Source organism: Neomonachus schauinslandi, chromosome 14 (genome assembly GCF_002201575.2).
Source record: "Neomonachus schauinslandi chromosome 14, ASM220157v2, whole genome shotgun sequence".
Taxonomy (NCBI): Eukaryota; Metazoa; Chordata; class Mammalia; order Carnivora; family Phocidae; genus Neomonachus; species Neomonachus schauinslandi.
Window position 1 is genome coordinate 60,871,552 of NC_058416.1, and position 17,123 is coordinate 60,888,674.

General features: G+C 34.7%; 1 protein-coding gene across 1 annotated transcript in view; it reads right to left on the minus strand.

Annotated features, from left to right (window-relative positions):
• RNMT (RNA guanine-7 methyltransferase) overlaps nucleotides 1–17,123 on the minus strand; it is a 36,876-nt gene that overhangs the window by 19,163 nt on the left and 590 nt on the right. The window contains exons 2-8 of the mRNA XM_021683024.1: nucleotides 14,633–15,094; nucleotides 13,139–13,274; nucleotides 9,486–9,611; nucleotides 7,068–7,183; nucleotides 5,722–5,903; nucleotides 5,040–5,204; nucleotides 1,693–1,810 (exon numbers count right to left, since the gene is read on the minus strand). Coding sequence (XP_021538699.1) covers nucleotides 1,693–1,810; nucleotides 5,040–5,204; nucleotides 5,722–5,903; nucleotides 7,068–7,183; nucleotides 9,486–9,611; nucleotides 13,139–13,274; nucleotides 14,633–15,052 — 1,263 coding nt within the window. The 5' untranslated portion in view covers nucleotides 15,053–15,094. The remainder of the gene's footprint in view (nucleotides 1–1,692; nucleotides 1,811–5,039; nucleotides 5,205–5,721; nucleotides 5,904–7,067; nucleotides 7,184–9,485; nucleotides 9,612–13,138; nucleotides 13,275–14,632; nucleotides 15,095–17,123) is intronic.

The window sequence follows — 17,123 nt, forward strand, 5'->3', positions numbered from 1 at the left end:
ACACACACACACACACAGAGCTTTGTTTTTAAGGCTATGTTGGCCAAATGTTTATTCAGATTACCTCAAGCACTACTTTTAATCCATTTCAAGTAGCATCCCCTTATCTATGAAGTGCCCTGCTTTGTAATACATGTAAATCAAAACAGAATGTATTACATAGAATACTTAATATTTTTAACAACCATCTACTTTACAAAGGTTATATGTTCTTTGCAATTCCTTTGTCTTTTTACAGCAAACCAGCTAGCAAGGAACCACTTTAAACCTAGATCTTCCTGATGAATTTTTAAGAAAATGATCCAGAAATGTCTACTTCGCTATCTTCTCTTTTCTCTTGCTTTATATGTATCCTCCAGTAAGCTCAGGTATTAGAAATTTAGCTGTCTGCTGTTTAAGTACATGTTTTTGTACATGCAAAGCACCAAGGATGACAACCTACAGGCATGTGTGTGTGTGGTGATTTGTACACACACTTTTTCTAGTTTTTTCTTCTCCCTCAAAATAAAAACAAGCTTCTCCTGCTAATATAAAGCAAATACAAATATTCTTAATTCTAAAATATAGGAAATACAACCAATGAAGAATGTAACATTTTAGTGGTTTCAAAAGATAATTTAGGATTTAAAAAGGACCCTTCCAGTCCAAATTGGGAAAGTTGTATGGATGCAACTACAGCTGGAGACTTTTGTTTAAAAACCACCTATAAAAACTAAAGAAAATATGAAGGTTAATAGCTTTGTGACCTTGAACAAGTCATGTATCCTCTCTGGGCCTCATACTTCCCATTTTAAAATATGGAAGGTGACTGTTTTGCCTACTTTGTGGGGTAATTAGCAAAATAAATAAGAATATGCTTAAAGTAGTTTAAAAAATATTCTAAGTTGAATGAACTCTCTAAAGAAGTTTAATGATCATTTGATTAATATGACCCTGTTGATCAAGAATAAAAATGTTCACTATTTTAGACTTAATACTGAAAATGGACATAAGGAAAACAAACTAGTCAATGGCTATCCACTATATTTAAAACTTGTATAGAAGCTGTCATTGCTGCAATTAGGGAAAGCAGGAAGGAGTCAGAAGCAGGTCCCAGCAACAATATGGCCTAAAAGACCAGAATCTTGCTAGATAGTCAGCAAAGAACAAAATTAGTCATGGTATGAGCTCATCTTAGACCCTGGCCAGGAAGATTTTAAATTACTAATGTGTAAAGAAAGGGCAATATTGTGAAGAAGTAGTGTAATTATGTACCCCAGGGGACATTTGGTAATACTGTCAGGAGTCATTTTTGGCTGTCAAAACTGGGGGCAGGGGTGCTACTAAAATCTAGTGCATAGAGGACAGAGATGTTGTTGAATAGAACAGCTCCTCACAACAAAAAAATTAAAGTCCCAAATGCCAACAGTCCTGAGGTTAAGAAATCCTATTAAAAAGGCATACTATCTAGAAAATAGAATTTGATGATAGCACCACTCATTCATTCATTCATTCATTCATTTCCTGAGTACCCACCAAGGAAAGGTTCTGTAATGAGCTCTGTCCTAGGTGCTGAAGAGTCTAGAGTGGTTCAAAATAATCTGTGTGATTTATATAAATATTGAGCATCTATACAGCCTTAAAAGGAATCTCAGAAACAGTCAAGCAAGTTTACGAAGATGTGGAATATTTATACCTTTTCTAAATACCTACCTCCAGGGCCTGCATTCGTTTTAACAGCATTTTATTTTCGTTGTTCTTAATCTTTTCTTCATAGAATTCCAGAAATGTTTTTTTGTAGACTAGTTTCATATTGTACTTCTTCGCCATTCTGTCCAAAACAGATTACTCAATGAAAACATTTCCAAAATATTTATAATTCCTCTAAAGTTTACTTTCACACAACAGTGACAATGTCTGGGCATCACCAAAAAAGCTATCATTATAAATTCACAACAGGATGATACAAAATGAATGAAGAGTAACATACCAGTAATTATATTTATACATAACATGCATCCTAAATCTCAATGAGTCACAGGAAACTCTATTACTGTAACAAATAGGTCAGGAAGTAAAACGAAAGGCTATGAGATGGGGATGAATAGCTATAAGGAACACTTTTCTATTAATTCCATTTTATTTAACTTGATCCCTCACAGTGGCATTAAAAACAGCTGCCATTCCTTCTTAAAATATTCTCTTTCATCTCTTGGGTTTTCTGGCAAGATACAATATTAATTTTTATACCACATCTTGGGCTGCTTCTTCGCAATTTTACAAATTTCTTTTACCCAACTTCTAAATTTTAATATTCTGAAGAGTTTGGCCCAGAGCATTACTCATTTTCCCTTCCCTGACTTCACACAGCATGCCAACAGCTATCTGTAGCTCAGCTCTCTCTTGTCACACTCATTTACTCCACTGCTTCCTAGAAATCTCCACCAGGATGTGTCACAGGTATTCTCTACCTTCCCAAATCAAGGCTGAACCCCACTAGATTGTTCTGCCAATCTTTGCTATTTCAGTAAATCTATCTAATGATTCATGCCAGAAACCTCAGAGTCCTCCATGCCACCATCCTCTTCCCAATGTTCCACACACCACTACGTCCTCTGTTTACCTAAAAATGTTCTTCAAATAGTTCTTCTTAACCCTTCGTTGGCCACCATCTTGCTTTAATTACCACCACCACTCAGCTATACTACTTAGCTTGTTTCCTTACTTTCATTCTTACTCTCCCTCAACGAATTTTCCAACTGCAGCCAGACTGAGCTTTCAAAAAATACATACATGTCACTTCCCTCATCTACACCCTTCACTGGCTTTCTAGCACACTTAATAGGACACAATTCAAAAGCCTTTTGCATGGCCTCTAATGCGGTCATCTATAAAGAAATGGTTCCTTGAAGCGCCTGGCTGGCTGTCCATACAACCATACAGCATGTGACTTGATCTCCAGGTCATGAGTTCAAGCCCCACACTGGGCATAGAGCTTAATAATAAAATAATAATAATAATAATAACGCTGCCTCATCTTGAGCCACTTGGGCCCTGATTCCTTACAACCCACACAATGGTTTTCCTTCAGCTCATTCACATATACTGCCCCTATACCTGGAACATTCTCCCTTCTAGTCTTCAATTGGTGAACCTTTCTTCCTTTAGATGTTGGCTTAAACATCACTTTTTCACAGATGGATTCCTTAAATACTCAGTTATATTAGCTCTCCTTGTTATACTGTTTTTTTTTTCCTACTGCATTTGCCAAAGTTTATAGTATCTGTGTCTGTTGACAACATAGGGGGCTGGGGATGATCTTAGGTAGCAGGTAAAGGAGGAGATGAAGGGAAACTAACTCTGAAAGGGTCGATGAGAAGGCCTATGAGGTGATAATGGGGAAAGGACAATGAAAAAGAAGATATCTGAGAGCCACTGGGATATATATGTAAGAGGCATATGTAAGGCAGTGCTCCCCATGATTTGAATTAGCCCTTCTTGGAAAGACAACATGAGTAAAGAGTCTCTTTTATTCTAGGCAGTTCATTTTCTACCATAAGTCTCCAAAATAAGCCTTCAGAAATAAAATCAAGTTTTACACCTGAGAAATATCATAATTACAAAGAAGTAAGACTCAATTTGACCAATTTGAATAGGTTTGCCACATAAAAGTTAATTATTTGTTCAGTTTCTTAATAAAAATGCAAAAGGGCATCTCAAAATCCTATGCATTTTCAGATCCTGTCTCATTGAACGTATAACTGTCTTACTAAATAATTTTTTAAAAAATTTAGATATTATAGTGATGACTTGTAACTTTACATGTGCATCACCATTAGGCAAATTAAGTAGAAAAGATTGCTAGTGCTTCCTAGCATTTAAAAAAACTTGCATTATGGGGCACCTGAGTGGTTCAGTTGGTTAAATGTCCAACTCCTGATTTTGGCTCAGGTCATGATCTCAGGGTCTGCACTCAGCAGGGAACCTGCTTGAGATTCTCTCTCACTCTGCCCCTCCTCCCCACTCCCGCCAATAAATAAATCTTCAAAAAAAAAAAAAAAACTTTCATTATATCCTTTATCTTTTTGGGCCTACTCAAATTACCAACTTTGTTAACCAAAAACTAAACACATGTAATGACATATTAAAAACATTTAATTTCTCCTTTTATAAAGGTAAAGAGCAGAAACATTTCATAGGAGTTTACTAATGTTAAGGGGAAAAATGATTTAAATTTTTAAATGTTATAGTTTATTGTATAAAATTTTTATATACTGTAGAATCCTAAAAGTCTTTTATCTATAATTTTATAACCTGACTGAGGCACAATTCAAATAATCACAAACTCAAAATAAGCAGCAAATAAAGCTCTTCTCTTTCCTCAGTTAACAAAAGACTTGTTTTTAAAAGTAAGAAATCAAGTTTGGTCAACTGTGACATGGCCTTACGACTCTTCCATTTTCCTTCTCAGGGAAATCCTAAGACCCAGGGGTCTCATAAGGCCTTGAAGCCTTATCTGATGAAGCCTGGTATCCCAACTTTCCCTATGTCTGTAGTCTACTAGGACACCTAGAACCAGGTGCATGAGTGAATACATTCTTTTTGAATCAGGATTTTATTATCAACACTGCCTATGAGACATAGGCAAGTTCAAAGCTACAGTGAAATGTAAAACAACTTTTAATACCTATCCTCATCAAAGGAGGAGCTTTGCTTTATGAAGACTCATTTTATATTACCAAAGTTATTAACTCCTTAAAAAAAAACTTTCACTATTTGCAATGTCAGCTATTTTCTGCCACAAGATGAAGGCAACAGACTCCCTTTCTTACCTACAGGATAAAGTAATTCCAAGGATGAAAGAAAACTAAATAAGCAAGGCTATAAGAGGCTACGGCATAAGCCTGAATTTGAGGTTAGTCTTTTTTTTTTTCTTTTTACAAGTCTATACTTTTTCTTTGGGTTCCATTTAAAATAAGGAATAAGCAGAAATACTAACTTTTTTTCTTTATTTCTCTTAAGGCATAAAGAGAAGAGTAACAGATTAATGACATTCTTACTCATTTAGCAATGGAAAATAGACCAAGAATTCAGGGACATCCACAACACCTTCCAAGTTGAAGTCATATTTGCAGCCAAATAAAGGATAATCTCCTTTCTTCTGAAACTTCACAGTATATATCTCATTCCCAAATGATTCTGTTTCTGAAGCTTCAAGGCGTCTTCTATTAAAGGTTATCCCCAAACCAAAATAAAAAGATTAAAGTTATTAGCTCAGACTTATTCTGATCAGATTATGCATGTGAAAAAACTACAGGATGCAATTTTTAAAAGATACCTGATCAGCTTTTTAACTGGATTTGAGCTACTTTTAAGAAGCAGTACATTAACAGATCATTAACAATCTCCCAACTAAAATTAGGCTGGAAATAGGTTTCACTATCATGACTACTGGCTAAGTCTTTGAGTATCTGATCTGGAGTTTGTGTAGCACTATAACCTCTGGCTGGATATAGCATCGGTCTCCAATTTACCAGTAAAAATGTTTTAAAGATTCATCTGTAAATCTATCTTTTGACCTTAAATGTTGAATATCTACTCAAGTATATTATCAAAGTACTTCAGCCCTTATAAGATCAACATGACATGTTTTATAAACTCTATTTCTGATAAACATTTGCTACTTTAAAATAAGCTTAATTCTGAGTATCTTATAAACCACAATATATTAAAAGCACTTACATCAGTTCAAAGCTATTGGGAGTGGTACCAATAAAATAGCCTCCAGGGCTCAGTCTCTCACAAGCATTTCTGAGCATCATGTCAGCCTGCTCATAGGATTCAAATGAATAATGACAGACAAACTGACAACTGCAGATGTCAAAGCACATTTCTGGGTCATGAAATTTGTTAATCAAAAGTTCCTGAAACAAAATTAAATATTAAAAAGGGTCAAGATTTTGAAGTTAACTCAATATAAAAACTTTTTACTAAGTTAATTTCTAGAATTAGGGTCCTTAAAATAAAAGTAGACATGCCTTCCCAACCACCTATCCTTTCTCTCATTATGTATAATGAGGTCCACAATGAAATGATCTTTTCTTTCTGGTTCAAGAGAATTTGATTTCCATTTTCACAGTAATTTAAAAACTAGGATGAAATCATGTTTCAAAATCTATCAACCAAATATGACATTTAAAAGAACTGATGCTTTTATTTGGCTTTACTTCAAAGCTAAAGTAAAATGTTGTCGAACAATAACTTTGATTAAAAAAAAAAAACACAAAGCTGGCCTTTGGGACACTTTTTAAAAGTGCAAAAGTGTTTTTAAAGGTTTCCAACAGGGCGCCTGGGTGGCTCAGATGGTTAAGCGTCTGCCTTCGGCTCAGGTCATGATCTCAGGGTCCTGGGATCGAGTCCCGCATCGGGCTCCCTGCTCCTTGGGAGCCTGTTTCTCCCTCTGCCTTTCTCCCTCTGCCTTTCTCTCTCGCTCTGTCTCTCATGAATTAAAAAAAAAAAAAAAAAAAAAAAACTTTAAAGGTTTCCAACATTCTAGCAGTATACTATCACTTTTCCATCTCACTTTCACAACTACAAACAAAACGTGTAGGATTAAAGATATCCCTAATAGTTTAATGAGCTAATGAGTCAGACAGAGCATTAAAGTTTAAGGTGAGATTTTCATTATTAAGTACCTCCGTAGTTCTGTTTAACTTCATAGTTGTTAAGAAATTCAGAAACAAGTGGAAAGTACAAAACATCAAATCCTAATAAATTACAAGGTAAACAAAATGTAAATTCAGTTCTATTTTAAAATACTGGAAAATAAATCTTGTCTGAACAGAAAAGCAACAAATGATTTATAAAGTTCAAATTATTAAAAACAAAAAACTCCCAGAAGTACTCAGTGGGTCACTTAAGGAAATTTATCATTAATAGAATTTCTAGCTGAAACTCAAAGGACATGTCCTGAGATTTTTAGTGTTTCAAAGTACATTTTAAAAGAACTAACTGGTTTTTAAAATGCATTATTCACCCGAACTAAAAATATTAAACATAAATTGACAAACTGAAAAAAAATTCTGTACCTTTGAACAATCAGCAGTTATAAATTCTGCATTGAAAATATATTCGTTATCACGACAACGATTTTTCATGTCCTCATACCGTTGCTGACACTGTTTGACAGAAACATCAGCAATATCTGGAAGGGGGACAGGAGTTAGTAACTGGCAACAAAGACCCACAGAGATAAAATGTAAATGCAAAGATGGCCCAAATCTAGACAATAATCCTAACTGATAAACTTTAGCATGAAATCTATCCTTAGTAAAAGCAAAAAGGTTCTATTTCCTTCAAAAGAAAGTATCTTCCAATGCAAATGCCTTATTATTTTTCAAAAGGATTAAAAGCTTTCTCAATAGGTACTGATAACAGAAAAGTTCTATCATGATTTTTAAATGTTTATTCCAAGTTAAAAGTAGAAAGTTTAGACTCCAATTTGAATTATAAAACTTAAACTATATGCCCAACTTTGAAAATATCGAGGCCCAACTTTGAAAATATCAAGTTTATTTTTTCTTAATAAAAAGTTATTTGCTCTTTCCTGTGTTGAGATTTGCAATGATGGTACAAAAGCAACGGAAAGTAAAACTGGCACCTTATCATGAATACAAGGTAGTAGTGCACCAAATGATACAGGTAATACTTGATTGTTATCTTCTTCACCATTATAAACGAGCATGGGAAAAAAAAAAAGAACCCAATTTCATTTAAAAATGTTCTTGATAAAGCAGTAAAACTTGATTTTATTAACTCTTGGCTCTTTTTCAATATTCTGTGTAATGAAATGGAAAGTAACAGAACATCTGTGCTACCTAACAAAGTCTAAACAGGTCTGGTGTGACTGTGTTGTGAGCTGTTACTATCCACTTTTGTTCACAGACAAGTGTTTTCACTTGAAAGAACAACTGACAAACTGGTTATTCAGACTTTATAATTTGGCAGACATTTTCCTAAAAATGAACAAAGTGAGCCTCTCACTTCAAGAAAAATAAAAGACAGTATTTGTTACCAATGATAAAACTTGAGATTTCCAGTGAGAATTATAATTTGAAACACTTGCATCTACCACCATGGGCTGGGCATCTTCCCAATACTTAAAACTTTTCTGATTGGTGGTAACATTAAAAAAATGTGATTTCTTGATGTCAACATTTAGAAGATCTGCATAAGTTTAGTGAAAGTTATTTTCCAAATATTACAAAATCTTGCAGGGCAAAAGATCCATTCAAAGCACAAGACAGACCAATGGATTTAAATATAACAGAATACAAAAATTTCACTGATACAGATTCAGATGCCACACTATAACTACCTTTAAGGAACTACCACCTGTTGAGTTTGGATACAGTATGAAAGATGAATCTGCTCAATCATCCGAAAGGACTGTTAAAATAGACCTTCATTTTACAACTACTCATCAAATAACACATCTCAACACAGTGAATGCAGAAACAGGTGTGAAAACCCAGTTGTCTCCTATTATTCCACACTCTAAAGGTATTTGTAAAAATATTTTTCAAGTGCCAGTCTTCTCGCTAAACTTTATTTTTTAATGAATAAAAATATTTTTTTAATTCTCAATTTCTATAATCAATAGCTATAGCCACACACACAATAGCTTTCTGTGATCCTCAATCTTAAAAATAAGGGTATATAGTGTTCATAAAGCCAAAAAATTTGAGAAGTGCTAATTTAGGTCCCTTCACAGGTGGTGCTATGCACTTCACCTCACTGGAAGAATATAACATCTGCTTGTCCAACTTTAGTGTTAAGGCTGACCAGTGGGTTCAGGTGCTTGATTCATTCAATTATTAAATTCCTATCAACCTTTCTCACCTAATAGTTTTAGCAACTTTTTATGATTGTTGCTTAGATCTATTATTTCATCACGGGTGGAAAATAGTGATTTTCATCATTCCTACTGCACTTACTCATTTTGATTTTTTAATAGAGTGGAATTTCCCTTTTTAACCATTTGGTCACCTTGAAGTACAGTTCACATAGGATAAGGAAGATACCCCAATCCTTAATTTATGAATTTCAGAACGACAAGTAAGTTTCCTAGCAACCTCCAAGGGTGAACAATGAGTTTTTTTCCTTTATTTGATATATTTTGATCCACTGAAATCACTATTCTTTTTCATAATGAAACTGTCCTATCTTTGGCCAGTGGAAGTTTCAAGGTTGTGCTTTAGACATGACTCTATCTTTGATTACTTCCTTCCTTTTAGGGAGGACAAGTTATCCCAGCCTTATTAACTACATTATGTAATACCATCAGTAAAGTCTCAAAACTCATTAAAAAAAAACACAAATCTCACACACAGCCCCAGATACCTTCTTATAAGATATTTTAGTGTCATGTGATACTGAGATTCTGTTATTTTCCAATTACCTGATTGATCACAAATTATTCTTGCCCATGTCATTACTTATCTTACCTGTACAAACTAGCTTGTTAATTCTTCCCTTTTTCCACTTGAGCAAATCTCCACCTTTACCACATCCCAGGTCCAAAACAGTGATATCACGTTTTTTTTTCTGTCGTACCTTTTCTAAAAATTCCCCTAAAAGAAATATAATAATAAATTACTATTTCTCCATTTTTACTATAGCATAAACTGTTATACCTAATAACCTACTGACACCTGACACTTCCTATAAACTATTACATGTTCATTTATGTAATTAATTCATAACTTTTGGGGAACATTTCAAAATATGACTAAGAGTTAGTTGACCTGATCCTCTAGCATTATAAAGAGTCTATGTCTGATATTTTAGAAAGTTCAGACAGGTTTTTGAAGGTTACTTTTAGAATCTGACTCAACAATGAATAGCAGACATTTTCAATTCTAATTAATACAAGAAGACTCAACACTTGTTCATAAAAAAAAAATACTCATAATTTTTGTAGTTTTCTCTTTCTAAAAACTAAACATTTAGCTTATAATATACCTAACTAACTAAATCAAAATAACTATGGGATCATAAGATTGCTTGACTTTTATAAAACATGTCAGGCTTACCACCAAAACCAATACAAGAACTGGTCCAAAAAATATACATACCTCTTAATTTTACTGTGACCAAAATTCTTAAACACTCTAAAATAAAAAATGAAATCTTTCATCCCAATCTAACAATCACATTAATAAGCAACGAATAGTATCATAGGACCCCATACATCAATAGCCAAATGGTTCAAATATTAGTTAAAGGCGTATTAGTATTCTTAGACAATTGAAGTATTCAGCAATTCTAAAACTTGATACAATACTGAATCGTAGATCTACTCTTCCCGTCTTTATTACTCTGAGTTTAACACTTCCTATTTCACGTGTGTACTATTTTGACTGCTAAAATATTCACAGTGAGCCTAGGTGGCTCAGTTAGTTAAACGTCTGCCTTCAGCTCAGGTCATGATCTTGGGGTCTTGGGATCCAGACCTGCGTCGAGCTTCCTGCTTAGCAGGAAGTCTGTTTCTCCCTCTCCCTCTGCCCTCCACCCCCGCCCCGACTCATGCTCTCTTTCTCTCTTAAAATAAAGAAAATCTAAAAAAAAAAAATTCTGTATGACTGCCTTTCACTGTCCATAGGATCTTAAAGTAATTTCAACAGAAGCACAAGTGTTCTATATTTAACATTCTGCTATAAATCTTAAAAAAAACAGTATAACCGAAGTTCCCGAGTGGCTCAGTTGGTTAAGTGGCCAACTCTTCATTTCGGCTCAGGTCATAATTTAGGGTCCTAGAATCGAGCACGTCAGTCTCCATGCTCAGTGGGGGATCTCTTGAGGATTCTCTCCCTCTGCCCCTCCCCCCACCCATGTGAGCGCACACACATGTACTCTTTCTAAAATAAATAAATCTTTAAAAAAAAAAAAACAGCATAACAAATAATATGGAGTAAAAAAACATTGTAAAATCTCTTTATTTCCACACAGTAAGACTAGTAAGAGGGAAAATCATGAAACATTATTCAAAGATATATTTATCACATTCAAGAATAGTACTCAAGTAGTTACTAAGCTGTAAGTACCAACAAGAAAGAGAAAATGAATGACAAAGAATGGGCACTGAGAAGAGAAAGGGAAAAAAAGCCAGAGAGGGAGGCTGGCACAGACCACACCGATTACACGAGGACCAGAAAGACAGGTGCAGATAGCAAAGCACCCATTAAGAGAGTTGCTGGAACAGCTGAAGGAGGAAAGAATAGCACAAATATGTGGAGAGAAAAATTTTTTGCTAAGTCTGACTTAAGACTTTTTAAAATTGATCTGTTACCCTGATTATAAAAATAATACAACTAATGATGTGAAAAATATGGTTGAACTTAAAATATTTATTCAATGAATAAACACATGAATAAATGACCCATTAGAAAAAACACCCTAGAAGTTATCTGTATTACTAAGGATGATGAGGAAAAGAAATAAACAAAAAGAAATTAGGACTAGGGTCCACAGATTACCTAAGAAGTATAGACTAAAAATGCCATAATACTAACCCTTAAAAGTAAAAGGGGAGGGGTTGACAAGCCAACATTCAATTACCCTAGCTGAAAACTAGCAGAGACAAATAAATCATATTTCTGTAATAAAACATGAATATTAAAAAGTGAGACAGAAAATATTAATATGTGTTCGAAATAATGAGCCGAGTTCCCACTCCCAATACTATTCAGAATGAATAATGTATCTTTAAAAATTAGTCAATTATTGGGGCGCCTGGGTGGCTCAGTCAATTAGGCATCCAACTCGATTTCGGCTCAGGTCATGGTCTCAGGGTTGAGGGATCAAGCCCTGTGTGAGGCTCTGCACTCAGCAGGGAGTCTGCTTGAGATTCTCTTTCCCTCTGCCCCTCCCATTCGTGCTCTCTCTTTTCTCTCATTCTTGCTCTAAAATAAATAAATAAATCTTAAAAAAAAAAAAAAGGCAAATTATTAGGGCGCCTGGCTGGCTCAGTCTGCAGAGCATGTGACTCTTCATTTCGGGGTTTTAAGTTCAAGCCCTATATTGGGTATAGAAATTATTTTTTAAAAATCTTCAAAAAAAATAAGTAAAATAAAAATTAGTAAATTATCATCAAAACTAGTAGAAAGTACCCATAACTAGCACTTTATTCTTTCTAGTGTAATCCCAAAAGCATTCTTATTCTGAGGCTGACTTTTAAAAAAACAAAACAACCCAAAATCTTTCTGTGAAAAACTTCAAAACCCACTGGCTTTTAAAAATTCTCTAAACTCGGGATGCCTGGGTGGCTCAGTCATTAAGCATCTGCCTTCCGCTCAGGTCCCACAAGGGGCTCCGTGCTCAGTGAGGAGCCTGCTTCTCCCTCTGCCTGCCGCTCCCCCTACTTGTGCTCTTTCTCTAACAAATAAATAGAATCTAAAAAAGAAAAAAAGAAAAATTCTCTAAACTCACATAAGGAATCTAACTACTTAATATACTAGATATACAGAGCAATAAATATATTCTGAATCATATTTCCACCACTGATTTCCATTTTAATTTTAAAGATGAGTTTCCATAAATAAAATGTTGGCTCCAAAAAGTTGAATGTCTTCATCAAGCCTCAAAGTAAACGTTTATTTCTCCCGAGACACTTTACAAGAAAAACAAGTTCAATGAAAAATCACCACATAGACCTTTTGACTCATTAAAGGCCTAGAGATGAAAAATCATGACACTGCCCATTTTCTTGACTTAATAGAAGCTGAATACTTAATCCAACATTATGTCACTGTTCCAAAACTATTAGAGTAAAATAGAATAATTACTTAATAGCACTAGATAATCTTAAGTATAAAAGGAGCATACTGCCTTTTGAAAGCCTAATTAACTTATGAACTTGATATCAATTAAACTCTCATAAATATCTTATGTAGTCCAAAAGTAAATATGAAAAGAATTATCTCGAAGGTCTAGTTTTAATTTTTGCTCCCGTTTTACGAAGTCAAGACTTGATAATTAAGTGAATAGGAATTAAAGACTTAATAGTTTAACATATGAATAATCATTTGGGGGAAAAAAAATGAAACATAAGCTGAAATAAACAACTCCAAACTATAAATCAAAAATCAATCAATCATACCAATGAGGACGCTTTTCATCCAATTATTAAAGTTTCTTAGGTAAAAAATACGACTTTGGCTACGCTTCTCCAAACCAACTTCTTGTAGTTCATTATAGTGGGCAGCCACTGCTGAACTATGTCCCTCTTCTAAGTTCTGAAAATAAGAGAATGGAACAAAATTAAGGATCAGAACATGGCAAAAATAAGCCTAAAAGAGCATCTGACCTATACAAGGATAAAATACTAATGAAATCGGTAAACTTTAATAAGGAATGGCATTGATGACAGAAATCCTACTAATTATAATCACACGTAAGATTTGTTCTCCCTGTTCCCTATTTTTAAAAACATCTCTTGGTTTAAAATTTTCATCTCAATCTTTCATCTGTATAATTTTGGTGTCAATGTCTTAATAAAACCAGTACTCTTCCAGAGTTCTGATTTATTCAATTCAATAAATGTCAGTCAGTGCATTGGGTTCCTAGAAGAGAATAAAATAGGAATAAGTTATATTATTATATAAAATTGATGTAAGCATTAAATGAGAAAACACACACAAAGGAATTAGAACTCATTAAGGTATGGTCAGGGTCAATGTTTTTTGTTTTGTTTTTTCTTTTAATCTATTCCAACAGTTTCCATTTGTGCTACCGAACTAAGACACCAAGCATTCTGCAAAAATGCCAAGGTAGGTAAAGGGCTTCAAATTCCCACACTTCTCTGTTCAACCGAAGTGCTTCATCTTTTACCCATCTTACATATCAGGTTTAATATTTTTACTTGGAAAAAAGGGTTCTGCTGCTAGTAAAGTTTGAAACTGTGTGGATAATACAAGCTCCTCTCTGTTACAAGGATTCACACCCTACCAATGACAAAAGCCTGGCCTAACACTTTACTCTTCAGGACTGATGCCAGAATTTTTACTCATTCACTTAAGTCCTCCTTCTATCCAAATTCATATTCTGCCTCAGATTCCTTCGTAATATGGTATTGCCAGATGAAAATAACTTGCTGTCCCTTGTTCTGTACTCTCTATCCTAAATATCAGGCTTAAAATTGTATGTAACTACCCCAATGAGAAACTGGAAACAATATAGTTAAAGGAATCACATTAAAGCTGGGTGTAATGTTGAAATTTATCTTTGAAGTCATAATCTCTATTATTTCTGACACAAGAAAGTGATGAACACATAATAAAAAAGGAAAAAAGTATATCAACTGGAACTTACACCTGTTGTTTTTAAAACACTGAAGAAAAGCAAACTATAAAAACTAGCTTTCAAGTTTCTAGTCAAATAAGAGTTCTTAAATAAAAATTATCTCGATTAGCAGAAGTTTCACCTAAATAAAAGCAACTAAATTGCAAGAGTTAAAAGCCTACTCTATCTTAAGACATTATCTATTACAAATAGAACATTCTTAAGGTTTAAGATTACGTAAAAAACATTATTTCACAACTCCACATTTCAATGACACATTCCATTAGGAATAAAAAAGATACACTCAACATACTTTTTGCTTTTCAGGAACATCTTCAAGTTCTATTTTTCTCTTTTTCTGTGTGCCATTTCCAGTAGAAGGTTCATCTTTTGGAAAATCATCAGTTTCCATTCTTCTTTTCCTTGAAATGCCTTCATCATCACCAGAACCTTTTTCCTCTGAGACAATTTCAGCATCAAGTTTTCTTTTCTTGGTTGGAGTATCCTCCCCACAACTAGAACTTTCCTTTGTAAGATCACCTTCAAATTCCATTTTTCTCTTTTTTGGTGTGTCTACTTGTCCACAGATAGGAGCCTTTTCAGAAAGCCCAGTCCCAGGAGTGGTTGTGTTTTCATTAATACTGAATGAAGACTCTGTTTCCAAATCTATTGATGCTTTTGCCTCTTCAAGAGTGATCTTTTCACACTCCTCTGCTTTTGCAGAATTTTCCATTTTTGATTACTTAAATAGATGGTAAAACTTCATGAACTAACACTGGAATGGCAAAAATTTGATGTTACTTGTAAACACTAATGCTGAAACTTCAAAACAATTTTAACCAGAAGCTAGCCATTTAATTTCAGTAATCAACTAGGAGTTTAAAAAAATCTCATTATAGAGAGAATACTGAAAACATTAACTGCATACATTACAGATGAATCTCTGAATATGCTAATATGGAAGTACTAATTATAATCCCTAAACACACATAGCGATCCTATCCATAAAGGTCATTACTGGCGTTGAAACTGACAGATGAGGTGGGGGGGGGTATTACACTAGCACTAGTTCCATTTCTTTTTTTTTAAGATTTTATTTATTTATCTGAGAGAGACACAGCGAGAGAGGGAACACAAGCAGGGGGTGTGGAGAGGGGAAAAGCAGGCCTCCCGTGGAACAGGGAGCCCTATGTGGGGCTCGATCCCAGGACCCTGGGATCATGACCCGAGCTGAAGGCAGACGCTTAACGACTGAGCCACCCAGGCACCCTGCACTAGTTCCATTTCTATTCTGACCCTTACTTTATAGCCTTGGTTCCCAGATTGTGAGCTGGACACCATAACAAACTTGTACAGGCACAGCAGGATATTTTAAAATTTTAAGGGAAACCCTGATATCTGACATCTGGAAGATACCACAAATACAGCTTCAAATAGAGCACAGTTTCAACTGAGTAGATTACACTACATTCCTTTCAATGATACCAGAACTTTGCAAAGCTGAGATTTTGGTGGCACCACAGGAAATCAGTGTGAAACAGGAAATGAAGTTGGCAACGTCAAATCTGATTTCAAAGCTTGAGAAATTGTACAGTACCCAACAGGTGTACACATCCCATTAGCAAGCCCTCATGGTTAACTAAGAATTGAACACAAACATTATTTTTTCCTTTCAACTTGTGTATTATTTTTTAAATAAAGTTATTAAGACATAAATACTAAATTCTTTGGACTAAACTATTAAGTGGAACCTGTTGGGTATTTCTCCTGACCTAATGATGCTTGGAAAAAAAAAAATTCAGAGACTAAGGGCACCAAGAACAGAAGTCTGGGAACCTACAGTTAACTTCTGGAATTCTTATTTCATAATGAGCCAGAATTAGAAAGTGAAGACAGTAGAAACAGCTTTGGACAAGAAATTTCAAGACCCAATCTGCAACTTAATGACTATTAAGTCTCCTTCAAATGTTCATAGGCCTATGTGTAAAACGGAAGGGAGAGAGAAATAAGTGAACTATGGGACAGGAACTTATTAAGTCGTTTGACAATTTTACTATACTCCTACTACAGAGGATCTCAATAAGGCACTATGTGGTTAGTCTTCAAGAAGCTTACAATCTATATACCACTTCTAAAATGTTAGGCTGTATTAGTCAAACCAAATGGAGAAGGGAGAGCAAAAGTCCAAAAATTGGTGAGATTCAGCAAATTCAAAACCTGAAACTTATAAAGAGGTGGGGGTAAAGTCTTTTGAGTGAAGAAATAGAATAAGAAATGAAGTTGCTTAAGGGAATGGGTAAAAACAAGTCACTATAAACCAGGAAGGGTTTCAAGGGATATTAGCTTTCACTACCCAAGGTGTAGGTAACAAAATACCAAGACGTGCCAAACTAGGAAGAACTGAATCTGGGCGGGGGGGGGGGGGGGGGGGGGGAACGACCCAGAAATTTAATTTTCAGAATAACAGTTTAAAATGATTATGTAATAATACTGGCCACCGAATTATCAAATGTCTACACAACTCTATTACCACAGATGGGATGTCATAAAAAACATAACCGATTCTCGGAATAAACCTCACAGAATTTAAAGGACCGCAGAAATGGGTAACAAAGATAAAAACTGGGCATCAAAGTGCAATAATGAAGAACTCCAAACTAAAGAGAGTTGCCCCTCAGAATCCTCGAGGAAGGAGCTTAGGGTAATGATTAAACTGACACAGAGATGGTAATACATTAAATATCCAAATAGGCATGTCGACCTGGCTTTCCAGTCACACCTCTGAGGCAGGCCCCGTCTCCATT